At 56.5% G+C, this 25,609-nt stretch overlaps 1 protein-coding gene across 8 annotated transcripts in view; it reads left to right on the top strand.

Moving 5' to 3' along the window:
- The window catches only part of AFDN (afadin, adherens junction formation factor), a 99,942-nt gene that overhangs the window by 60,283 nt on the left and 14,050 nt on the right, over positions 1–25,609 (top strand). For 5 of the 8 annotated variants that reach the window (XM_075554267.1, XM_075554264.1, XM_075554265.1 and 2 more), the window contains exons 12-27: positions 2,061–2,176; positions 3,645–3,706; positions 3,812–4,017; positions 5,645–5,665; positions 6,431–6,576; positions 7,504–7,598; positions 7,841–8,106; positions 8,738–8,881; positions 9,618–9,816; positions 10,378–10,481; positions 13,283–13,369; positions 23,194–23,259; positions 23,510–23,583; positions 23,933–24,051; positions 25,086–25,283; positions 25,481–25,572. In XM_075554267.1, the coding sequence (XP_075410382.1) occupies positions 2,061–2,176; positions 3,645–3,706; positions 3,812–4,017; positions 5,645–5,665; positions 6,431–6,576; positions 7,504–7,598; positions 7,841–8,106; positions 8,738–8,881; positions 9,618–9,816; positions 10,378–10,481; positions 13,283–13,369; positions 23,194–23,259; positions 23,510–23,583; positions 23,933–24,051; positions 25,086–25,283; positions 25,481–25,572 (1,995 nt within the window). The remainder of the gene's footprint in view (positions 1–2,060; positions 2,177–3,644; positions 3,707–3,811; positions 4,018–5,644; positions 5,666–6,430; positions 6,577–7,503; positions 7,599–7,840; positions 8,107–8,737; positions 8,882–9,617; positions 9,817–10,377; positions 10,482–13,282; positions 13,370–23,193; positions 23,260–23,509; positions 23,584–23,932; positions 24,052–25,085; positions 25,284–25,480; positions 25,573–25,609) is intronic. The other 3 variants (XM_075554269.1, XM_075554270.1, XM_075554268.1) reach the window with 1 other exon arrangement.

Genomic DNA, 25,609 nt, shown 5'->3' with positions numbered 1-25,609 from the left:
CCTCCTCACCTGTCCAGTGTGCTGCAGCCTCTGAGCCAGGTTGCCTGTGGACACGGTTTGGGGTATGCCCCCTCCTCTCTGGCTCTCTCACCCATGAGCCACCACTAATACCCCTCATCTCCTGTCTGCTTGGCTCCAGCAGAGTACACAGCAGAGGGAAGCCCCGCCTTCCTTGCCAGACCCCATGGGGGCAGCCTCGCCTTCGCTGCCCCTCTACTTTACCAAGCAGGATGTCTGTTCCATGGACTGGTCCCTCATGACATGTCCAGAGTCTGTGAGACCAAGTCTACTGTCCTCACGTCTAAGGAGGCTGCACTTCTTTGGAGGCAGATTCTTCCCATCTTTTGCCAGCACATCGTTTCTTCTCCAGGCTTCCTACTCAGTGTCCCCTGTTCATGCGCCGGGAGGTGACTGTGGAGCCCTAGTGACAGTGTTTACGTGTTGGACTACAGTCAGAAAGGTCAACCGTCTGAGACCACCAGCCACTCTGAGGGAGAAAGACGGGCTCTCAGGCAGTTCTCCCGCTCTGTAGAGTCGTTGTAAGCCAGCGTGGACTCCAAAGCAGGGAGCTTGGTGTTGGTTCTGGGGGGATTGAAAAGACCAAGCTTTGTCTCGTCCTCAAAGTGACCTCTCTGTTCTTTAACACCCTAACGTGTCTGTGTCCTCTGGTCCCTGGCTGATGCTCCCATGAGTCCAAGTTGTGGAGCTGAGTGAGGCCAGTCCTTTTGTGCTCTCCAGTCTAGGTGTGGCCTGCCCTCTCTGTAGCTTGATTGTCCTTTGCTCAGGAGTGGGTCCCCAATGCTTAGTGGTAGGAAGCACCAGCCACTGTCTGAAGCACAGTTGAGAGGGTCTGGGCTTGCTTGGGCAGACCGCCTAGTGACCAAGCTGGTGGCTCTCTGCAACCCTCTGCTGGGTGATGCCAGATCACCATGCCTCTGCTCTCCTTGCTGGGACTCCAAACAGTCAGTTGGGCAGGCTGGACACCTTCCTCTGGGTGCCTCCTGCTCAGGCCCAGAACTGCCAGCCACAGTATTCCCAGGTCGGAGGGGTTCAGCCAATGGCAGTGGCATCGTGGTGTGTGACGATGCGAGTGAGTGACCCAGGCTCCCATCCTGATGGCCACATGCACAGTGCCGGTCAGTGAACCTTGGGGGATTCCTGCTCTGCTCACATGAGGTCCATGGAGGGTCTACTCAAGTGTGGAGGGAGGGAAACCCCTCACTAGTCCGTCACTGTGGTCACCTTGGGCTCCTAGCAGGTTGAGAAAGGTCTTCTCTGGCTTCAGCTGTCCTTTGCTTCTGCTCTGAGCAGCTGGAGAGGCAGTCAGGTGTCTTCCCTTGATGTGTACGACTTTGGAGTTTGTCGGCATCTTCATTCTCTAAAACCCTGCTCTTCAGAAAGGCAGCTTGTCCCCAGAAGCTCGGGCTTGCCAGACTGTGTGGGTGGGCAGCAGTGGACGTGTCCTTGTGTCGATGAAGGACCTAGGGAGACAGAGGTGGGGGCCCCTGGAAACTTGTGGGAAGTGGATTTGAGCAAGCATGGCATTGTCCCATGAGCTTTGTGCAGCCCTGACGTGCATGCCCTATGTGTGAACACCTCATCAGGTGGGGAGCTCCCTTGAGCGGGAAGTTGTGTCTTGTCTTTAACCTGATGTGTAAACAGAGCCCGGGCTGACTGCTAGATCGCACGTGCCCCCTAAACTGTTGTGAACTCTTTGGGAACATTGACTTTTGTTACTGTACTTTTTGAAAAACCCCTTTGTGGCTGTGTGTGTGTGTGTGTGTGTGTGTGTGTGTGTGTGTGTGTGTGTACTCATGCACGCACGAGTACTGCCTGTGTGGCTGTGTGTGTGTGTGTGTATGTGTGTGTGTGTGTGTGTGTACTCATGCACGCACGAGTACTGCCTGTCTGGTGAGTGTACATGCAGTGAGCATGTACCGTGAACGCTTAGACCTTGGCTCTCCATTCATCTGGCTGGGTGTGTGGTCAGTGCCCTCCCACCGCCCAGCAGCCCGGCCTCTCGGTGCCCTCATGCTCCTGTGCTGTCTGTCTGTTTGCAGAGTACCTCCCGACTGGACAGCGACCGGGACTCCTCAGCCTGCAGCCCAGCCGAGCGCAGCGCCGTGAAGCCCAGGGTCAGAGTGGAGCAGCCAGACCTCCGCAGGCAGGAGAGCCGGTGAGAGCCAGCGGTGGAGCGGGTGGGAGGGCAGGGGCACCGGCTTCACCTCCATGGGGTCCTTGTTCAGACCCGTCGGCCATACTGCGGGAGGAAGGTGGACCACATTGCTTGCGGGTCGCTGTGAGTAGTATGTGCAGTGCCATTCAGGGGCTTGAACAAAATTAGCTGCAAGCTGAGGTGTCTGACAAGTGAGGCTGTTGAAGAGTGTGTTCGCAGAGCATGTAAGTATTGTTTATTGATAACATCTTGGTCCCTATTAGTAGAAGGCCGGTGGTAAGCAATGTGGGAGCATCTGATTGGATGGTGTCTGCCTGTCTCCGGCGCGTTAGTGCCCGTTGCATATGCAGGGAAGGGAGCGGCAGTATGTGCGGGAGACAGACCTGTGTGTGGCCACCATGGCAGTCCTCTGTCTGCTGCTTGGCTCTGCCACTTTTGAGGTGTGGGCCTTCTCGCTCTGTGTCAGGGACGGGGCGCCCAGTGAGAGACTGTCGCCTGAGTAAGCAACAGTTGGTCTGGACACGCAGTGACCGGTGTTGGCTCTGCTCATGTCAGCAGCCTTCTCTGACAACGGTGGCTGAGCCTGAGGAGAGGGCACGTGCTCCCGTGGTGCTGCCCGTCTCTTGCCCCTTCTTGGATGGTGAGCCTGCACAGACCCAGTTATAGGGCACAGTCTCAGAGCAGAGATGAGTCGGGTGTGCATTTCCGGGTGTGTCCCCATGGCGGCAGGCGGTGCCCCGTGGGATCCGAGGGAGGAGCCTGTTTGCAGAAGTGAGCTCGGGTTTCTGACCATGGCCCCTCATCACCAGACCCTTGATTACTGAGACTGGAGGGCCCCGATGTGGCACCAGCAGAGCCTCCCAGGGAATAGGGCTCGAAGGTGGGAATGGTGCCGGTGGTCTCATCCTGAACACCTGGACGTCGATGCGCACCAGGGCGTGGCTAGCTCTCAGAACAATCCCAACTCTAGGTCCTTGTGGTGGGAAATGCTGAGGGCCCATGCGGGGTGGTGTGGGTGGGGCTCAAGCTGGAGGGTCAGAGAGCAGTGCAGTGGGTGGGAAGTGGCTTCCATGGAGCCAGGGGAGGGCGGCACCACCTGTCCAGTATCCCGGAGCTGAGTTTCAGGACCCCAGAGGGTGACTTTCCCTCCCCGCGCGCCCCTGCTGCCATCTGGTTGTGACTTGAGCTGTCGCTGTAGCAGGTGTGCATCAGCCTAGTCCCAGAGGGTCCAGGAGCCATGCAGCATCGGGTGTCAGCTGGCTCTGCATGAGAGCCCAGGACCCAGGCACAACACCTCCTTGGGTGGCCGCCACCAGCTCTCTCCCCTGCTCACCCCTAACGGGTGACCAGCCTTCCTGATGAGGACAGGGTACTGGGCCTCTGTGCCACTGGACGCTGGAGACCCCACAAAACAGAGGCCTGCGTGCACTATGAGACCTGCCTCTAACCCGTCCGCTTCATTCCCCAGAGGCCAGGATGTCCACGGGCCCGAGCTGATGCTGCCTGCCAGTATTGAATTTCGGGAAAGCTGTGAGTAATCTCAGATATTGCACTTGGCAGCCTGTTTCTTCTTCCATTGGGTTTTCACGGCCTGACTGGTTGATGGCTTTTCCCATTTTTGAAATGTCCACACAGCTGAAGACTCCTTTTTGTCAGCCGTCATAAACTACACCAACAGCTCCACGGTCCACTTTAAGCTGTCACCCACCTATGTGCTTTACATGGCCTGTCGGTATGTATTGTCAGGCCAGTCCAGACCCGATAGCAGCCCCGCTGAGCGCTCCCACAAGGTCATCGCTGTCGTCCACAAGATGGTCAGCATGATGGAAGGCGTGATCCAGGTGAGGCCCTGGCTGGCTACCAGCACCCACTGCCCCGTGCTGTAAGACACGGCTCACCGCCTGGCCTGGGCACACGTGGCTGTGGGCTTAACACTTTAGCAGAGGCCAGGTTTTATTTGTTTTTCCTTGAAAATACGTTGTCATGTAAGGATTTGGGGGAGCCCTTGTGTTGAAGCAGCAAAAGGAACGTAGATGTTGCCATTTGTTCCCAACATGGCCAGAGAAGGGTGGTGGGCAGGCCTGGTTAGTGTGCTGGGAGTGGCGTGCTGCCGGTTAGAAAGGGCACAGACTCCAGGATAAAGCGCCTAAAGAGACGTGTCCTTGTGGCCAGGCCTTGGGTATCACCCAGACAGGTCTGGTGGGCACCTCGCCTGTTTCATACCGAGGGTCACTTCCCATGCCTTCATACCTCCGTTCTGAAAATTCCAAAGAGCAAGAGTGTCTATGTCAAGCTCCAAAGTCCTTTCTTACTCGGCTGCAGGGCACACGGCCTGCCGGCGCGGGCTGGGTCGTGCCAAGAAATATGGCTGGGTGGGCTGAGAGTCTCTTTTGTGGCAGGAAGACTTGAGCAAAGGAAGTAGTCCCTTCAGAATGAATGTAAACACCCTGCAGCATCTGGAGAGCTGTGTCTTCTTCCATGTTTGAGTGTGAACCTGGCCGAGTTTCTTGGGCTTGACTCTCACTCAGACAAGTGCTCCCAGGGAAGGGAGCTGTGCACTTGAGGCTGTGTGGGGACTCCTGCTGCTGCTTTCCAAACAAACAGGGAGTCCTCCAGTCCCGTTCATTTTCAGCCAGTGTCTGTCTTCCATTTAGTGTGGGTCAGTCTCTACGTTTGTTTCCCATGCCCAGCTCTGGTCACACAGCTCCTAACCCTTATGCCCCGTAGCAGATTAGTGCCCAGAGCTGGGATAGGAGCGGAGGTGTAAGACCTGTCATTTGTATCAACCCACTTTTGTTTGCAAAAGAATCTACTGCAGTGTAGTCAAACCAGACATGTCCTGTACACCTTAACGTGCATACCTTTTATTTTTACAGTGCCTACTGGCATATCCTATCTGTTTCATCCTTAAAAATTAATCCTGGGCAAAGGGGAAAAACAAACAAGCCCCTAAACCCTCTTATTCTACATGCCTTTATGTAGTGATGGTCAATGGTTTGAGCCTGGCAGCTGCTCCCATAGAGACTGACATCTGGAGAGCAGTGCTCGTCTGTCCGATGGGAGCCAGTGAGACCAGATCAGCTGTGTGTGTGTGTGTGTGTGTGTGTGCGCGCGCTTTAACAGTTTTCTTAGCATGTAGTCCACACAGTGCAGTAGCTCAGCACATTTGGAGGCTTTCAGAAGTTCTTCAATAATCTTTTAAGAGATCCTTGTGTCCGTGTGTGTTTATTTTAACTTCTGGGGGAGAGAACTGTAAAGCCTCGTTGCGTGTGCCAATAGTACTGCCAGAAAACAAGTCCTCTGGGTCCGATTTTCAAAGCTGCTTCAGGCCCTCTCATGACCAGTGACCTGGGAGCAGCTCCGTGAATGCCGTGCCCTCATGTTGGTGTGTGGGTTTTTGTGAGCGATCATGATTGTTTACACGTTTCTTTCTCTCGTTCTGCTTGATCCCCGTCCATTTTTCTCCAGGAGGTAGACCAGGTGGATCAGGTAGGAGACACTGCTGGGAACTGTCCTGGCTCTGTTGGCTTAGCTGAGTCTCATGCCGCTTCCCGTGCGAGCACAGGGCTGCAGCCGTGCGCTGAGCGGCTCCTAACCCTCATTCAGCCTCTGAGACATGCACTACTAAACCCAAGCGTGGGCCTCACAGCATTTCATAGCTCCTGCCCGCTTCTCGCCCGCCAGTGTGGCTAGGAAGTGGCCGCACCCGCGCTCTCTCTCTCTCTGCCTTCCTCCCTCCCTCCCATCTGTCCCTGCCCCCTGTTCTTGGATCTCACCTGAGGTTGCCTGACCTGCACCCGTGGTCGGGAGAAGACGTGGTAGATCGGTCCTTGATACTGAGTTGCATGGTGGCCAGGCCAGTGACTTTGAGTATCAGGGTGGCTGTGGGAGACAGTGGATATGTTAGTGTACACGTCACAGATTACCAGATAATGCATGTCCACGTTTGACCTTGCACTGTGGGGGGTGGGGGTGGGGTGGGCTCCATTTCTCCACGGTCCCCTGAGCCGGCACTGACTGGCTTGCCTGTCTGTGTGGGAGCACCCAGATGGGGCTGTGGCTGGTGGCTCTGGACGCTCCCATGTCCCTGCAGACATCTGGTATCTGTGGTCAGCAGCTTGGTGAGGTGGGAAGGTGCTGGTCTGTCCTCAGCAGCTTTTCCAGAGCACTCATGTGCACGCATGCGTGTGTGTGCGCATGCGTGCATGCGCAGGGTCTGCTGGTGCTCGCTCATGGCCTGTGTTCTGCCTGCAGAAGCAGAAGAACATTGCAGGAGCACTGGCCTTTTGGATGGCGAATGCGTCGGAGCTGCTCAACTTCATTAAGCAGGACCGTGACCTGAGCCGCATCACCCTAGATGCCCAGGACGTCCTGGCGCACCTGGTACAGATGGCCTTTAAGTAAGGACATGGCTTTCAGCCTGACACTTGTGTAGAAATCCTGTGTATAGTAACCAGGAACATCTATGTTTGGGGGGGTTTCCAGGGTGGTTCTTTTCCCTGGGGCTCACGGGTTGAGTGCTGGGCTGTGTACCCAGAGACTGGCTGTGTGAAGCCACCAGGCACTCAGAGAGAGAAAGGTGTGGCCACTTGCTCCCTAAGCCCTCTGTACCAGTTTCCCTTGCACTGTCAGGTCCCCCGCTTGCTGTGGGGCTGGCAGAGGACAGTGGGTTGGACTGGAGATCCATACCAACACACAGAAGGCGCCAGCCTGTGAGACTGAGTCCAAGGAGCAGCATTCCCAGTGTCTTAGACCTGTGGCAGGCCTGACTGGTCGTCAGAAGCCTCGCAGAAAAGGCAGGCACAACTCTGCCGCCGCTGAAACACACAGGCGTGTGCACACAGGGAGAAGGAGAGAACCTGGGCACTGGCAGAGGGCACCGGGAAATCCCAGGTGGTCCAGAGGCAGGCAGTCTATCAAGGCCTGGCTTTCCAGGTTAGTAGTCCTGACTTGGCAAGTATTTCCTGAGGGAACAGGTGGTTGTGAAGAGCAGTGCTGGGTCTGACAAGGAGCCTGGAGTTGCTGAGGACCGAGCACCAAGCTGCTACGTGCTGCAAGGACTGGGCTCCAGCCCACCAGCCACTCCAAGGGGCCAGAGTGCCCTTGGCTGCCTGGAAGACTCGCAGCCTGGTGGGGCCTCAGACACGGCAGTCAGCCAGCCCTGAAGACGAGTCTGTGGGGACGATACTAAACCAGCGTCAGAGGGGATAATCAAGGAGACTCCCGAGGCAGTTGATGGCAGACACTTGGCTCTGGATCATTAAGCTTCGAGCAGATCTGCCTGCCTCTCGTGGACTGTGGCTAACTAAAACGGTCTACTGTTGCAGGTACCTGGTCCACTGTCTGCAGTCCGAGCTGAACAACTACATGCCCGCCTTCTTGGACGACCCCGAGGAGGATAGCCTGCAGAGACCCAAGATCGGTTAGGACTTCCTGTCTTTCTCTCCCCGCACCCCGCTCCTCCCTTTGGAGCTGGCCCTCCTCATGGTGACACACCATCCCCGTCTAGGCCTCCCGGTCAGGAAGGTGGGGGGTGGCTCCTGGAGCACAGTGGGGCCGTTGGCTGTCTCTCCCTCGGGGCCTAGCAGTGGCTGCACGTACTGATGGCTCTGACCTTTTTCCCCCTCTGGCGCTGTGACCTCTCCCTGGCTGGCTCCTTCCCAGATGACGTCCTGCACACGCTGACGGGCGCCATGTCGCTGCTGCGGCGCTGCCGGGTGAACGCCGCACTCACCATCCAGCTGTTCTCACAGCTCTTCCACTTCGTCAACATGTGGCTCTTCAACAGGCTGGTCACCGAGCCGGACTCAGGCCTGTGCTCCCACTACTGGGGCGCCATCATCCGCCAGCAGCTGGGGCACATTGAGGCCTGGGCTGAGAAGCAGGGGCTGGAGCTGGCCGCCGACTGCCACCTCAGCCGCATTGTGCAGGTGCGCGCCGACACCCGACAGACTCAGGACCGCCTCAGCATACTCCTCCTCTGGGGGCATCGGGGTCCAATGGTAGTAAGGAGTCTGTTCCTAAAGCACCCTATTTGAAAGGCAGATTCCATCATAGTAATGGCTGATGACCAATATTGATTCTCTAGCAAAGCAGCCCGCCGGGCTCAGGGCCCTCCTCCCCCAGCTCAAGGGGCACATCTGGGTCTTTCTTTGCCCGCCAGACTCTGTGGAGGTTATTGGAGTGCATAATGTGTTTTTTCTTGGTTTCTTTTAAAAGAGACTGAGGCGGGAGGGGACCAATTGGCTGCTTCGAGTAAGCGAGGATGCGTGCTGCCCTGGCACCGCAGGAGGCCTCTCCTCCAGACTCCGGGCACAGGGCATGCTTCCCCTTCCAAGGAGACATGCCTAGATGCTTCAAGAATACAGCAATCAAATCACGTGACTCTTCCGTGTTTGAGCACAGGCGGTTCAGAGGCCACCTGGGAAATTCCGTCAGCACACGGTTGCTTCCGTTCCGGGAGCTGTGTGTGCTCCCAGCTCCACAAACATGCTGACCAGGGGGCCTCCTCTCCTGAGCTCCTCGCCAACCCTGCCCTGTGTTGTTGTCCACTCGCAACAGGCCACCACTCTGCTCACCATGGACAAGTATGCAGCAGAGGACATTCCAAACATACACAGCACCTGCTTTAAGCTGAACTCCCTGCAGCTGCAGGCCTTACTGCAGAACTACCACTGTGCGCCCGATGAGCCCTTCATCCCCACGGTAAGCGCCGCCCGAGCGCAGTAGCGGAGTTGGCCAGGGCTGCTCTTCTTGGAGGGCTCAGAGCAAGAAGCAGTAGGCATGCCACCATTTCCAGGTGCAAGGCTGGGGGAGCCCTGGTGCGGCGGTGGTGAAGCGGAGGAAAGGATAGTTTGGGGAGCAGGGCTCTTGACTCTGTGTGTGGTGGTGTGGGGGAGGGTCCCCGCAGTTCCCATGGAGCACTGAATCGCAGACACCCCAGTCCTCGGCAGCTTGGATATTTAGAGGCATAATGGTGACTGAACGGTGCCACGGGGAGGGGGAGGGGGAGTGTGAGGCCCAGGGCCGGGTCTGCAGGGAGAGCTGGTCCTATGGGACACACACTGGAGGAACCACGTGCCCTCTCGGGGATGGGCGGGGGTGGGGGTGGGGGTGGGGCAGCGGCAGCATGGTTGTAAATCCTGATTTGCAATGTGGTCAGCATCTGTGAGCACTGGGTGTGGATAATAGTGTGGATGTGTGTGCATGGGTGTGGTGTGCACAGATCTATGAGCGCTTATGGTCACAGATGTAGGTGTGTGCATGGACGCTGTGCCTGGTTATGTTGTATGTGTGTGCACACGGGTGAGTACATGTACTGCACATACATTGCGTGGGTGTGCATGAACATGGGCTACGGCGATCAAGCTGCCCCTGTGAGTGGCAGGGGGTCACCTGCACGAATCCCCAGCCAGCCTGTTGCCTTTGCTGCCGCCCCTAGGAGCTGATCGAGAGCGTGGTGGCAGTGGCTGAGAACACGGCCGATGAGCTGGCACGCAGCGATGGGCGAGAGGTGCAGCTGGAAGAGGATCCCGACCTGCAGCTGCCGTTCCTTCTGCCGGAGGACGGCTACTCTTGTGATGTTGTCAGAAACATTCCCAATGGCTTGCAGGAATTCCTAGAGCCGCTGTGTCAGCGAGGTGGGTGCGGCACCCGTCTGCCTGGTTAGGTGTGATGTTTGAGAGAGTGCCCACAAGTGTGAGAAGCTGGGCCTTCCTCTGGCAGAAATTTTGTAGATCCCAGCTCTTGTGGAGGGCAGAGACCCTCAGAGCTGGGCCCTGGGTATCCCCCTTTTCAGCCTGGGTGAGCAGAGCAGGTAGACCTAGCTATAGGCACAGAGTTGTCTGCTGCACTGGCATCAGCAGGGCTGAGCAGTAGCAGCTTGGGAGCCCCTCCCAGTTCATGCTTGCGGGGCCAACCCCAAAGGCCGTGCACAGCCTGTGTGGTGTGCCATCTGGCTCCCTGGCCCCTCGAGGAGCGGCCGGTGACTTGCAACCGCTGAGCTCTTATCTAGAGAGTGCAGGGACGTGCTCGGGTGGCTGAGATGCACAGGACAGGGCCACGCCTGACTGAGCGTAGAGCAACGTGCAACTTTGGATCCTGTTTTTGGAGTCTGAGGGTCCTGTTTGAGGAGTGGGGGTACTGTCATTTGCTGGCCAGCCCCCTCCCTGCCCTGACTGTTCTCCTTCCCTTCCTCCTAGGGTTCTGCAGGTTGGTCCCCCACCTACGCTCCCCAGGCACATGGACCGTCTATTTTGAGGGTGCCGATTACGACAGCCACCTTCTACGTGAGAGCACGGAGCTGGTGAGTCCTTGAAGGGTGGCAGTAGGCTGCAAGACCAGGATCTTTCCCCCGCCGCTCCCCCCCCCCCCCAACACACACACTCCCTGGCCCCTCCCCATGGTGTGTCTGTGCAGGCCTGTCTGTGAACAGATGGATGGTCTTCCAGCAGGGCAGGGAGTCCTGGGTTCACAGGCGCCCCAGCCTTCATGCAGTCTTTTCAGATTCCATCCTGCTGTCAGCTTAACAGAGTCTATAAGCAAAATATTTTTGTTTGGCAAAACCTTTCTCTCTAACAGTTACTTGTCCTGTCTTCTGTAAGTGTCAAATCACGTACTAAGGTTGTGCAGGCTTTCTTTCTTTCTTTGTTTTAGAGATGCATAGGTGAACAGGGTTCCTAGCTTCCTGCCTAAACTCCGGGACCCTTCCCACTAGCTTCCTACGGAGTTGCCAGTCAGGACAGGGCGTGTTTCCCTGCAGCCCAGAGTCCCCCATCTCTGAGGTTGTGTCTGCCCTGAGAGAGAAATGAACCGTTAAATTATATACAGATAGATAATACAAGAAATTAACAGTTAAATTATAAAGCAGTAAGACACTAGCAGTCCTTTAAGGCTTGAGAGCCGCCAGTTGCCAGTCCCCTTCTGTAGAGAGAGCTGGGCTATATATACCCAGGCAGCAAACACCCAGGCAGGTCTCCAACTGTCATCAACTGTCAGTCCCCAGCTCCAGAGATGAACATTCCAATCGTGTGGGCTTAAAGGGACCTCAACTTACCTGTGGAGCTAGATTTTGCCAATTTTTATGTCATTTGATAGGTGGGCTCTGAACAAATCCCAAACAAGTAACGATGACTTTTTCCTTAAGGCTGCTCCTGGTTGTCAGTTCCAAATTTCTTCCAGCCATTTTTTGGTTCCGTCTTCATCCATCCAGCTTTTAACGTGTGCACGCACAGTAATTCTTGGTGGGAAATTGATCTTTTTAGGCAAGGTCTTTTAAAAATAATGACAGAACGCAGCTCAGTTCCATTAGCCAAACATGATAGACCAACTGTAAAGTGCTTGTTTTTTTTTTTCATTTTCTGTGGTTTTGAGAAAAATGGTTTTTTCTCCTAAACTTGCCACAGTTCTGTTGCTTGGAAGATCAACAGTCAGGCAGTTTCATCCATATTCCCATTATCTGCCAGGTCATAATTATAAATCCTTTTTTGTTTTATTATAAATGACTGGAATGACATATTTTTTTCCTTCAAGGTCTTGTGGCAATTTCTGGGAAATCTTTGTTCTTTGTCTCAAACATAGTAGGCCAAACCTATTCATGAAGCGAGTACACCATCCTGTTGACGCAGCAAATTTTTCAATGCCCAGTGCTTTATATTTGTCATCCTTAGCCATTTGTAGAGCACGTATGCGGATTCCCATGTGTGTTACACAGTAACCATTTTGAGGACACTCCATAATCCATTTATGCCATTCACTCTCTAGAGCCCCATAAAAACCACAAAGAGCTTTTTTAGCTTTTGGAATCTGTTCCAAGTCAGCCTTCATTTTCCGCCACTCCCTCACTTGCTTTTCGTCACAGAATTCCCTACTTGCAATACTGTTATTGCTTTCTTCTGCTCTTGACACAACCTTCATTTTGAAACCAGCCTCCTATGACCGGTGTTTTTGTTTTGGTTCAAGAGTATCCATTTCTAATAGGATAAAAATACAAGACTTTGAAAAAGAATTTTCATGGTAAGGCCCCCCCACCCACCCCGCACTGTGTTAGCTAGGAGTGGGGAAGAGTACATGCGGGCGGGTGATGCAGGATGTGAATTAACACAGAGACCATAGGGGAGAGAGATGAGCGCAGCCACAGACACATCCTTACCAGTTCAGCTGCCGGTGTAAGTGAATCACTACAGGTGCTTCTGCAAATTGGAGCTGTCCACGTCATAGGACAGCTCTGATTGGTTAGATGTGAGTAAAAAACATTCAAAGCCCTGCAGTGTCAGCGGGCTTTGAATGAACAGTGGAGAAACGGCAATTACCCACGAGATATATACGCGAGTATATACAGTAGTCTCTTCCCAAAGTTCCGCAGTCTTGGCATTTCCTCCCTAAGTCACCAGGGGGCGCCTACCTGCCCTTTCCCAGGCTCCAACCTGCAGGCCCCCAAATTTCCCAGGCCTACTACACCCTTTCCAGGGAGAAAACAAAGTGGTTCATTACACCCCCTGACCATTAAACCCTTTCCCCAGGACAGCAGGTGGGTATCAGCTTTTGTCCCCAGCTTGTTCCTGCACCCCACTTGGGGTTGGTATCACCCATTCTGGGAGGCACAGCGCTGGTTCAGCCACACGCTCTGAGTAAGATTTAAAGGGTGGCATTTATTTTGGCCACATCCAAAGTGCAATGGCTCGGTGCCTGCTCTACCTACAAATAGTCCCATTTCACTGGCTGAAGTAGTGAACCTGCCCCTGGTACCTGTGATGGACCTTTCCAAAGGCCAGCAGTGGCTTCACATCCTGAATGGGGTAGAGAACCAGAGCCCCTCCCTCGCTAGAGTGAGCTGTGCATCTGCTGCTTGCTGGGTTCCTCGGCGGGGGCTGCTCCAATCAGAAAGTCATCTCATCACACCTCCCTCCGCCAGGCCGTGCGCCTTTGTGTCCGTGTCCACCTTGTTTAATAAGCCGGGCGAGGCCCTGCGAGGACACGGTGGCATGTGAGGTCAGCTGCCCATGGAGACCATGGAGTGATGGGTCTCATCCCTGGTGCACTTGTGAGGATGCACTGTCTGGTTTTCATCGAGACCACGTCTGAGACCAGCACCTCTGCCCCCTCTAGGCCCAGCCCCTGCGGAAAGAGCCCGAGGTGATCACCGTGACCCTGAAGAAGCAGAATGGCATGGGCCTGAGCATCGTGGCTGCCAAGGTAGGGCCAGGTGGGTGGGGGAGGACACCATTCGGGCTGTGATGTCAGCTCTGTTTTCTCGGCGGGGAGGAAGGGCTCTGCATAAAGGGAGCCCCCAACTTGGACACAGTGAGATGTGCAGGCTAAGCCTCCTGGGAAAGAAGCCATGGTGAGTGGCATGGGAAGGCTCACAGCTGGCTGGAGACAGCCAGGGGAAAGGCCTTCCTCATGCTCGGTGGTGAGTGACACAGAAGTTCTGGTCCCAGGGTCAGGCGAGGCTAGCGAGAGGCTGGCCGGCCACCTCCAGTCTTGTATGCAGAGTCCATGCGCTCCATCTGTCACATGGGATACGTCGGGGCCACCAGCAAGCTGCTCAGACATGAGGCATGGAGAGTGCATTTGCTGCCTCACATGCGTTCTCAGGGGCAACCACTGGCCAGAAAAGCATGGCCCGACTGGAACATGGGTGGGCAAGACTGAGTGAGGCTCCCCCACAAGGAGGATCCCAAACAGAAGCAGCCCCGAAAGTCCTGCTTCTACTGGAGGAGCGGGACCACGGGGAGTGAGGCAAAGGTCCACCCAGTGTCCAGGCAGTGTGGCCTCCACCCTGGGTCATCATACTTAGGCTTGGTTGAGCGTGGCCATCGTCCTAGTTCCAGAGGATCAAGTGAGACCAGGTGCCCTTCCCCATGGCTCTCCACATGCTTCCCTTGGGTGCTATGGCTGAGGGGCATTGACAGGTGGGCAGTATGTGCTGGTGGGATAGCCAACTTGGTTCAGAGGCCACCTGTCCCAGAGCAGGCTGGATAGGGTGTTGTGTCACATAGTGCACGCTCCCCACCCAACTGAATGGGGAGTTCTCTGTCTCTTACCTTGTCTCAGATGGGACAGAGAGCCTGCCTCCTGCAAGGAGGGGTGTACTGTGTGTAGAGGTGCCTGCCCCTCCTTCCTGGGCACGTGGGTATGTGCCTCCCAAACTGAGATGTGGTCATGATCTTCCTGCTGACCCCATGGCTGCCATGGATCTGAGCCCCATGGCCAGTGGGACAGAGTGCTGGGCCACCGCTCAACCTGGCCCTGCTAGTGAAAGATGTGTTGAAGGCAGAAGCACCGTGAAAAACCTCTTCTGAGTAGAATATTGAGCCCCACAGCAGTCTTAGGCCTCATGGGGCTGTGACTCAAGAGTGCCTGGTCTCTTCCTCCAAAGACTGTGGCCCCTTGATCACGTCGTGTCAGCTTATGGCTGAGGGCCAGGGTGGTTGGCATGCTAGCTCAGTTGGACGGCAGGTTTCCCGAGGCCTCAATGAGCATGGAACTCAGCAACTGGGACCTGGTTGGGGGAGGGGGGGTTCTTGGTGTTAGAGGTGGGAGCAGAGGTCTCAGGCAGGAGGCGGCGGCTGTGGGAGGTGGCTCTTGGGTGGAGCGGGAGGCTACCTTTCTTTGTGGGCTGCCGGCCATTACTCAGCAGCTGCCCGGCCACAGCCCACGTGTGTACCCACACATGGTGGGCCAACCTGTGGGAGGCTGCAAGCAGTCTGAGAGATGGGGCCCTGTGGCCAGTGTCGTTTGGAAGCGTGTTCTAAGGACCTCCTGCACAGGTATTCTGAGGGGCCTGTGATGCCCTGTGGCCAGTGTCGTTTGGAAGTGTGTTCTAAGGACCTCCTGCACAGGTATTCTGAGGGGCCTGTGAGTGCTCGAGTCCTGTCCTCTTTCAGGGCAGGGCCCAGGGCAGGCCTGCCTGGGTGTGGGAGCAGACAGACGCTTCCTAGGGCATGGCCAGTATCCGTACCCTGGCTTGGGCCCTCCCTGAGGATGAGCTACCAGGATGTGCCCTGAGTAGCTGTGTCTTGGCAGTGGACTAGGGGAGATTGGAGGGCTGAGGGGTGGCTTCCATGCGGAACCTGGAATCTATGTGTCGGATTGGAGATGTGTAACCTGCCATCTGGTGCCAGGTGCTACAAAGGTGCTGCAGAAGATGGCAGGCGCCGCTGGTGGTGCATGTTACTAGGAGAGCCTCAGCGCAGCCTGCACTGTACTCCCGAGTCAGCGCCATGTGGTGCCCCAGCCAACAAGGGTCCCGGCTGTTGTCATGCCTGCAGCAGACCTGGGGGTCTTTCCCACCAAGACTCTAGGGCGTTTACCACGCGGCACCATCGGGAGCCCCGCGTCCCACAGCACAGCCTTTCGGTTCATCGTAGCCCTGTTGTCGCTGCCGGGTGAAGTCTAGTTGCAGCCACAATGTCAGTTAGTCTCACTGGGGGCCTTCCTCTTTGTCCCTGCCCCTCTGCTTTACCAGGCTTGGTGTCCTTCTCCAGGGACTGGTCCCTCCTGGCCACATGTCCAAAGCACCTGAGACCAGGTCTGCCATCCTTGCCTCTGAGGAGCACTCTGGCTGCAGTTCTTCCAGGGCAGAGTTGTCTGTTCTGGCGGTCCATGGTTCTGCCAGCAGTCTTTGCCGGTCCCATCATTCAAGCGCATTGAGGCCTTTTCTCTCCCCTTCGAAAGTGCTGGGTCTCGCATGCATGTATATGAGGCCGCTGAAAATGGCCAGCTTGTCAGCCATCCCTTAGTGTGCACAGAGACTGCTCTGCTCCTGGAAGAGGCCTTGTGCAGCCTCACACAGTGCAGCCCATTGTTTGTCAGCCGATGACTGCTTCCAGGGGTGCTGACTGCGTCTGGGTGAAATGAAGCCCTGGATGGTTCTGTCCTTCCTCTCTGGTGGTTCTGTGGGATAGGCTAACCACAGGCTGGGAGAAAGATGAGGCTGGCTGCTTCTGGAAAGGTGACAGCCGAGGGTTATTCTGAGTAGGGTCTGACTTGATGGCTGTGGGTGTGGGCTTTGCCAGTTGCGAGGACTTGGGCTTTCTATACTGATGGCTGCAATCTTCTATCTTTATCAGGCTCTCACTGCCATCGAGTTGATCTGACTCAGCAGAGCTGGCCCTGTGGGTTTCCCAGGCTGTCACTCTTTTCTGGAGCAGAGCAGCTGGGGTGATACTGAATCACTGACCTTGCAGTTAGCAGCCCAGTGTGTAACCACTGCCCTCAGACCCGGTAGGCGTAGATGGTGTAGACTGTGTAATCAGAGGCCACATTTAATCAAGAATATGGGTGGTTAAGGGGGTTGGTTATTAGCCAGGCTGTATTTTGGCTTCCATATGACTAGTGGCCATCAGTCGGCCTTTCTGTGGCTGCGTTGTGGTCCACTAGGGTACTGTTGTCCCCGAGTCAGCCCCCAGGGCACTGCCCTCAACATCAGACCCAGTGCTGTAGAGTCGCCGTCTGAGAACACCTGGCTGCAGCCCCCTAACCATAGGAGCCCGCGCCAGTCTCTGCTGTCCGCACGTACAGGTTCACACTCTCCCCGGGGCGAGCTGGCGGCTCCTGCAGCCAGACGATTGCAGTAACCAGGCTCCCCTGTGTGGTCTGGCAGTGGCCGGAAAAAGGCCTACCAGTCTCCCTCCCATGCCGCTGCTTGCTGGGACCTGTCACGACCCGCCCAGGGTTGTGTCCTCTCAGTCTCCACATAATGGTCCCAGCAGCCACGTCTGTCTTGAAGTGTTACCCTCAGTAGCATGCAGTGTGGCCCCTGAGTGGAGTGTCTGTCCCTGAGCGGCGTGGTGGGACATTTTTCTGTCCCGAGTGTGTGTTATGATGTTGCTTGCTGGCAGGACTTCTCTGTAGTCTCTGTGATGAGAGCAAGATGCTCTGGCCATGTGTGGCAGCCGAGAGAGGACGGCCTCTCACTCGTCGGGGAATGGCGGGCTTCCTGCTGGCTCTGGAGGTCATGGGGGGGCTACGGAGAAGGCCCCCCTCCTCCCAAAATTTGTGGCCCGTGGAGGGCTCAGGAGATGAAGCAGCTGGGAGCAACAGCAGAGCAGTTACGCAAGGTTCCGCTTGCTGGCTGCCGTGGCCAGTGCTGACAAAGGCGTCTGTCTCAGCCGGTTCGGGCAGGCCGTTGCAATGGGTGGCTCTTGGGTGCCCACCAGGTAGCTGGCCGCTGCCCCCAGCCATGGAACTGGGAGACCCAGAAGCAGCAATGTGGTTCTCCGTGGTTGGCCGAGCAGGGCCAGGGGTGAGTCTTGCCAGCGCTCTGTCTGCAAGGAAGAAAGCGTGCAGCCCACTAGCTTGTCTGCGCCTGTGGGCGAGGCCCTTCTCCGGGAAGCTGCTCTCCCCTTCTTCTGTCTGTCTGTCATGTGGGAAGGGGGAGCGGTGATGCAGGGTCATTGGGGAAACTTGCTGCCCACAGCGTCAGCCCTGCTCTGGTTAGCTGAGGGACCTGGAGGGGAAGTGCTCCGGCCACATGGGGCAGCCTGACTTCGGCTTCTCCTGGGCCATTTCCCTACCTTTCTCTGTAAAGACCCTGGTGCTGTCCATAGTGGGCTGCGAACCACAAGGTCAGCAGTTTGAAACCAGCAGCTGAGCCTCGGGAGAAAGACGGGCTTCCTACTCCTGTGAAGAGTAATGGTCTTAGAAACCCACAGGGTCGTTAGGAGTGATGGCAAGGAGCTTGTTTATGCTGTTTGAAACCTGGCGGTTGGAGACTGCGACGTGTTCTGGCCTGCCAACCACGGAAGGAGGCGCGGCTCCCTGGGTTGTGCTTTGTGTTCCTTTCTAAGCCCGTGTGACAATGGCACAGGCACTGGTGGCCCGCACACGCAGTGGAATCCCTCCTCTGGGAGCCCCCTCGCCACTGGGAGCACCTACAACACCAACCCTTCACAGGCACACCCGCCCCTCACTGTTTCAGGGCCCCAGTTAGGGAAGAGGCGCTGCTGCAATTGTTGGAGCAAAGGCCTGCAGCCAGCAGGCTGGGCCCCCCTGCCCCCATCCTCCACTGTGTCTGTGTAAGGTGGGGGCCAGGGGGAGGTGGCTCATGCCTTCAGGGGGGTTGTGGCAGAATCAGGTCAGTCCATGAGCCCTTTCCTGCTGAAGGGTGGGGCTGGGGCTCTGGAGGAACGGCCCACTGGACTGGGAACCAGCAGGTCCGCCCAGCCCATTGTTGTTCCAGGCCTCGGGCTACACAGACCTGACCCCCGCCCCCCGCCTGAAACTACAGGCAGTGCTGAGCACCAGGCAGGCAGGCCTTTCTGGTGGACGGTGGCGTCACATTTTCACCACTCTGCTCCCAGCGCAGCCCACGCGCAGCTGCCCCTCTGCAGGAGGTGAGACTGCCTGCCCGCTCTCGGTGGGGGAACACCGGGCCCATTGGGGAGGAGATGGTGGTGGTAGGTGATGGGGAGAAGGGGAAGAGGACAGGGAGCATCGAACTGGTGGGCAGAGAGCCGGGAGAGAAAACTTGGGGAACAGAGTCAGGGTCCCTATTCCTGGGAGCCATGTGTGGCAAGTCCTCAGGGGAGCAGGTCTGAGCTGGAAGGAGAAGGGGCTCGCCCCTCTGGCTCCTGCTCCATCAGTACCTTCTGTCCAGAGAGACTAAATGTTGAGACTTTCTTGCTCTGCTTGCCCCCCAGCTCACCTTGCCCCTCTCTAAGCACAGAGGCTGCTCTGAGTTTCCCCAGCTGAGGTCGCACCACGGGAGTGACTTGGGCTGGAGGGGGCTTTCTGCCAGACTGCTGGGAGGGGGCTCAGCTGCCTTCCTGCAGCACCTTGGTGGGGAGAGCCGGCTGCTGACGGCTACTCTCACGTTGGAGTTGCTTCCAAAGCTGTGCTTGCTCAGCGGCACGGGGTGTCTGGTGTGTGGAATCCATAACCCCTTTGACGGTGTTTTTAGGAGACTGGAGTGACTCCGATCAGAATGGTCAAGGTCATGCCTTTGCAAATTATCAGAGGGGTGCGGGCCATGGGAACCAAAATGCAGTATCTTTTTCAATACCATTGTTCATTCCTTTAAGATAGAAGGCTGTGTCTCTTCCACAGCCTGCTCTCGGTTCTCACGGCCCTCAGGCTGAGAGAGCTCCTGCTTGGCAGGCTTCCCTGGCACCCGAGTGCTTCCTGGCTATATCAGTTCTACGCCGAGATTGGCATGAGTTTAGTGACTCGTGACACACAGGTGTGAAGCAGCTAAAACACGGGGACTTTAGGCTCTGTTTTCCCCTTCACTGGGAAGTGACCTTAAAAGTTAACTGTGTGTCCCTGGTCTGAGCAGGTGGGGAGACTTGCAGTTGGCCTTGGCTCAGATAGCGAGTGCTCTCTTGTGTAGAGAGGTGTGGTGAGGGTCTCTGGCCTGGCCATGACTCGATATACTTGTCCTGAGTCTAGAGCCTTGCTCTAGACCAGCCATCTGTCTCTGTGATGCAAGCCAACTGGAGACACGCTTTCGACCTTGGCCTTGGGTGTCAGGCCAGCGTGAAGCCCTCTGTCACCTGGGAGTTGCTCAGGGTGAAGATGGTGGGAGGAATGCTAGACACTCCATCAGGTCCGGTGCCCGCCTGCTGCCACTCACCGCCTGGTTTTTCTAAAAGAAACACCTTCACAACTCATAGTGGGGGTGGGGGGGGTGTCCACCTGCTGGTTGTCTGGTCAGTTGCAGCTGTGAGCTGTGGGTGAGGTGCAGGTGGCATTCACAGAAGGATGGGGTGTGGAAGCCGGCAGAGTCGGGAGGTGGGCAGCTGGTAGGCACCGCGATGAGAAGCCCAGCTGAGGACATTCCCCAGATGCTCTGTTCTTGTGTATCCCGCCCGCTGCCTGCAAACCGCGAACCACTCTGTCCTGGGGAGGGAATCTTCATTCGGTTGCGACCATGTTCCAGGCACAGTGGAGGGGTCCGCAGGGAGACCACAGGAGTTGAGACCACAGCACCGTCCTGAGCCGCAGCGGCAGGGAGCATGAATGGCATGGGGTGTGAGGTCTAAGGTGCTCCAGGTTCTCATGTCTTAGATTGGAGGCAGGAGGGGGGACTGGCATAGAGTGAGGAGCGCCATGCTACCATCAGGTTTTCCTCAAGCAGCTAGCTACCCAGCTTCCCCATCAAGTGTCTGGGGTGAGTTGGACCTGGGTACCGTCCAGCTAGAGGGGCGGAGACGGGGGGCCTACAACCGCACACGTGGGGGTGCTGCTCAGCTAGCCACTGTGTGCTGGCACACCTCAGGAGACATGCTGCCACTGTCCTCAGCCAGCCTACAGCACGCTGCCCATTCCTAGAGAAAGCCTGGCCTGCGCACCCTGTGCCACATCAAACCAGTGGCCATGCAATCCCGTTGACAGTGCATCCTGTTGGCTGCGTACACGTATAGTATAGGGACTCAGAGGCAGGCAGGCAGCTTCACTCAGGAGCATAGCACCTCCTAGGCCCTGCCTGCACTGTGCTTTGGCGTCTGTCCGAAAGTGCCGCCCTCAACCTGGGCCACCCCTGTGTCACGCCATCTGTCGGCAGCACTCTGGTAGGTGCCGGGGCCCTGCTATGTGCATGCAGCCTGTGCCCACCTGTATGCTTGCCAATATGCCTCTCACCGTCCTTCCACCTCTCTGCTCCAGCAGCATCCCAACTAGGCGCTCAGGGCTGCTCCCCAGCCTCTCCATGGTGGCTACAGGAGGCTGCCTCCATCCCAGGCAGGTGGTGACCCTGCTGCCAGACTCCGGCCGTGGCCCTGCCCACAGCCACTGCTCAAGCTCCACACAGCCACCGGAGCCATGGTGGTTGCTTCCTCACCTGCCAGGCAGGGGGCCTGCTGGGCAGCCACGAGGGTCATGTGCAATAGCGCCATGCAGGAAACTGTTGAGGAGGAGGCCGGGGGAATCAGGCCAGGCAGCACAGAGCCGTGTGTGAGGGTCCGAGGCGCAAAGGGACAGATTGAGGACAGTGAGGTCTGAGGTACGTCAGCATGGGCACCACCCCCTTCCAGTACTGAGGACAGGACAGTGACTCAGTCGGCATGTGCAGAGCTGACGGGCAAGACACACAGGATCGTGTTCTCGGCTGGCTGGAAACACGGTGGGACCATGTGTATGTCACGGTGCTTACAGACACCTGGGCCACAGAGCTGTGAAGTAAAGGACCTAGTTAATTGTGAAGGAGAAACTCGCTGTACACGTGTAGCACAAGTGTCTTCTGGGAGTGACAGTTGTGAGTAACAGAAGAGCGAAGCAGCCCTGCACAAAGAACCCTGGTGGCCCGGTGGTTAGGGCTGAGCCACTCACAGACCCACGCAATGGTCAGCCGTTTGCCTAGAGACGGGGTGGGCGTGGTGTCAACTGTGAACCTCCTGTGCCGGATGGCCCGTGAGGGGCCTGGGCTGTAGTCGCACAGGCACGGGTGGCATCTTTTCCCCTGGGGAGCCCCGCTCAGTTCAAGCCCCCGGCCTTCTGGAGCCCAGCACACGCTTCACTGTGGACACTGCAGAACTCTCTCCCTGGAGCTGGCCCCCAGAGCCTCTGAACCCATGGGGTCACTGTCAGCACCTATCAGAAGCAACATTGATGTAACCCGACACTCGCTTTTGGTGTGACCTAAGGAATACATCCCACTGAGGCTTAATGCATAGGATTGCCTGCCTCATAAACGCAATGCCGAGCGAGGTTTCAGCATTCTGGGTTTGATGTGAGGGCCGTGCTGTCCGTGTGGACTAGACTGTTGGTGATTCTGAAGGCGTCCTGGTGGTACTTCAGGCTCTCCCACCTGATTTCATTCTTTCTGTGGGGGCTGGGTCTCTTCACTTACTGTTTAAATTGGGATTACGTTACATGGTCCTTGAGTTGGCTCACATACGTTGGACATGTGATCAGGAGAAACTAGTCCCTGCAGAAGGACATCTTGCTTGGTAAAATAGAGGGACAGGGAAAAAGAGGGAGGCCTTCCATGAGGTGCACTTACACAATGGCTGCAACCATGGGTCCGACATAACCGCCATTGCGGGCCTGGGGCCGGAGCGAGCAGTGCTGTGTGCTGCTGCTATGGGATGGGCCCACTCAGCAGCATCTCAGTGCACTCTGTGCCCACTGGTGCTGCTCACTGCGCAGCGTCCACAGGAAGCTGGCTTCTCCTTTCATGAGACTGCGCAAGGAAAGGACGTGGACTGGGACAGTGAACTCTTTCCAGTAAGAAGATGCGAGGATTCAGTCACTCAGGGTGGTTTTTAGCTCACTGGCACTTTCTCAAATTGGTTTCCGGACTCCAAGTCTGTTTTTAGTAGTCTCCGCCCGCGGTTGTTGGAGCCGAACAGAGAAGCACCGTGGCAGCGCTGTGCACTCCCCATGCTTAGCCAGTCCGTGTGCTGAGCAGAGAGAAGATGGGTGGAAGGCAGACTCATTAGTGGGCTGCGAGACGCACGCAAGGAAGACGTGAGCCACTTGGTGATGGCAGTCAAGGTCTGCACCCTTCGGTGTGGCTTACACGTCAGTGGAGAGCAAACAGCCCTCACAATCAGACCAGTAGACGACCTCATGGTCAATGGAGAAAAAAAATGAAGTTGTCAAGGATTCCATTCTCCACAGGTCGACATCAACAGCATTCTAAGAATGCTTCTTAGATACAGTGTTGTGAGACTTGGTGTCATGTTGGTTGGAGGCACCAGACCCTGAAGTCGGGCATTAGTTCATTAGCGCTCGTTCGCACCACGTCAGTGTGCAGTGAGGAAGAGCCTCCCAAGATGGACTGACGCCGGCCCCACGGAGGGCTCCCTCCAGCACGGCAGTTTCCAACAGCAGCATCCCGTGATGCAGGAAGAACTGGTTTTGGGTATACATACGTTTGTTTGTTTTTAATTTTAAAACAAAACGGTGACGTCTCCGTCATTGTCGTCGTCGTTTTACCCAACCCAGAATGAGTGCTGTGAGCACAACCATGACGTGTTCTCCCGTTCCCGGCCCAGCACTCTCGGCTTCGCGACAGTGTCTGCACATGTGGGTGTCGGTGTCTGTGCCTCATTACCCTTTCTTCTTTTTGCCAGGGTGCAGGGCAAGATAAGCTGGGGATCTACGTCAAGTCTGTGGTCAAGGGGGGCGCAGCCGACGTGGTAAGTATTGTCTGAAAGGGCGGGCACTGCATGCGGTGCCTGTAACCAGCAGCGAAGCGAGAGGGGCTCGCTGATGTGTCTGATTCAACGTGCCTGGCGTTTATCTAAAAGAAAGACCGTGTGTGGGAGCACACATGTGATCTGTACTAACTGCCTTTTCTTGTCCTCCCCTCTCCTCTCCACTTTCCCTGCACCCGAACACGCACCTGCATGTCTCCCACACGCACACATCTGTGCTGGGTGCACACAGGACGGCCGACTGGCTGCCGGGGACCAGCTCCTCAGTGTGGACGGACGCAGCCTGGTCGGGCTGTCTCAGGAGAGGTAGGCCTGCTGGGAGCGGGAGGTGGGTGTCACGTTGTATGTGCGAGGTTGGGATTTGAGGAGGAGGAAGAACCGTTAATACCGGCAAGTCAAGCTCCTCGTCTGTGCGACATTCCACTAGTTAGCAAGTGGCACCTTGGTGTTTTGATCTGGAAAGGTTTCTTTGAAGTGTAAACAAGAAAAGACCAACACTCTAGAACTTGGAGTTCCTGAACATCTACCTGTGCCGCCCTAGGGGGCAGGGTATGGAAGGCATCACCTGGAGGACAGATGGGGTCTGTAGATGTGGCCGCCACGGGGCCAGGTGGTGCTTCGCTCACGGCTCCCACTGCTCTGCACTTTCTTCCAGGGCCGCGGAGCTCATGACCAGAACGAGTTCAGTGGTGACACTGGAAGTTGCCAAACAAGGAGCCATTTACCACGGCCTTGCCACGCTGCTTAGCCAGCCGTCCCCCTTGATGCAGAGAAGTAAGGACCCTCCCACACTGCCGGCATTGCTTGTCTTTTCTGCAACACCTCCCGTAAGCCAGACCTGTTAGTGGTCACACAGCCTCAATGCCAAAGGTTACCAGTCGACGGTGAGAGCTTTAATGTAGGTACTGGAGGGGCTAGGCCTCCCGTGCTAGCACCAGGATTCAGATCTAAGCTGGGAGCTTCCCTCAGGGTCCTTCAGCGAGACCCTGGTGAAGCCCACATGCTGCTGCTTGCTGAAGCACCCGCACACGTGTGTGTATGTGCCCGCCCTGCCCCTGAAGTGCCTGGCGCACAGTAGATGTTTGTGTGTGGTGAACAAGTGGGGGTGGGGATGGGCAGGTGGACAAAACAGAAGGTACAGGGAGACTCTTAAGCCAAAGGCTGTGACCACCTGTGTAGAAGCCATGCCTGTCACTGTTGCATTTGCTGGGATGGGACAGGAGAGAGACCCCAGCTCCATAGAATTCACGGCAGCCGACAAATGTAGTACCGTGCAGGGAGGAGCCATGGTTCCTCTGCGCCGTATATCCATGTACACGTGTAGAGTCACAGAAGATAACATGGTGACTCAGCGCTGTGTTTGAAATGAGCAAGTAATTTCTGACCAATCTCAGGAATACATGCTAGGTAACGCCATGGTGGCAGTAAGTCAGAATCCAGGCGGGCACCCAGCTGCCGGCTCTCTGGTGCAGGCCAGAGGTGTGGCCCTGGCCTTTCGAGACGAACCAAAGCAGTGAGACTTGGAAGTGGCTGTGTTACTTAGAAGGGGACTTTGGGGTTCTGAGAAGAAAGCCGCATGGGCGGACCAACCGCCCTGTGGGAGCAGGAGGCCTCCCCTTTCTCCTGCGGCGCAGTGGGCCTTTCAAAGGTGTGCTTGTTTGGGAGCTTTTGAAGTTTCTGTGGACAGAGTGTGCCTTTATAAAATCTGCTTTCGTGCTGACAATGAACAAGTGCGGGCATGTGGGTTCTGCGCTCACCAGGACGGACCTCTAGCAAGCAAGCATGTCCTCACTGAGCTTGGCTTTCAGTTTCAGATCGCCGTGGAGGCTCTGGGAAACCCCGGCCCAAGAGCGAAGGTTTTGAGCTCTATCATAATTCAGCTCCGAACGGGTCGCCTGAGAGCCCACAGCTGCCGTGGGCAGAGTACAGTGAGCCCAAGACGTTGCCGGGTGACGACAGACTGATGAAGAACCGTGCAGACCACCGCTCCAGTCCCAACGTGGCAAGTAAGAGCTGCCTCCCAGTGACATCCCCTTGCCCAATGGGCCCCCGGCAGCTCTAGACAAGGGCACCGATGGCCTCTGCTAGAGTGGGGAGCGGAATGCGCTCTGGTCCAGCTAAGTTTCTGCAGCCGGGTTGGCCTTGGATGTTACCTTCCTTCCGTGCGCATCCACACTGACTTCTTCTTCCCTCTTCCCAACAGACCAGCCCCCTAGTCCTGGAGGGAAGCACGCGTACAGCACAGGCACGACAGCCAAGATCACCTCTGTGTCCACGGGGAACCTGTGCACTGAGGTCAGGTCTGGACAGGGGCTGGGTACTTCCCAACTTC

Source organism: Tenrec ecaudatus, chromosome 7 (assembly GCF_050624435.1).
Source record: "Tenrec ecaudatus isolate mTenEca1 chromosome 7, mTenEca1.hap1, whole genome shotgun sequence".
Taxonomy (NCBI): Eukaryota; Metazoa; Chordata; class Mammalia; order Afrosoricida; family Tenrecidae; genus Tenrec; species Tenrec ecaudatus.
Note: the sequence above shows the minus strand (reverse complement) of the source record. Positions and strands in the feature narration are given on the sequence as shown.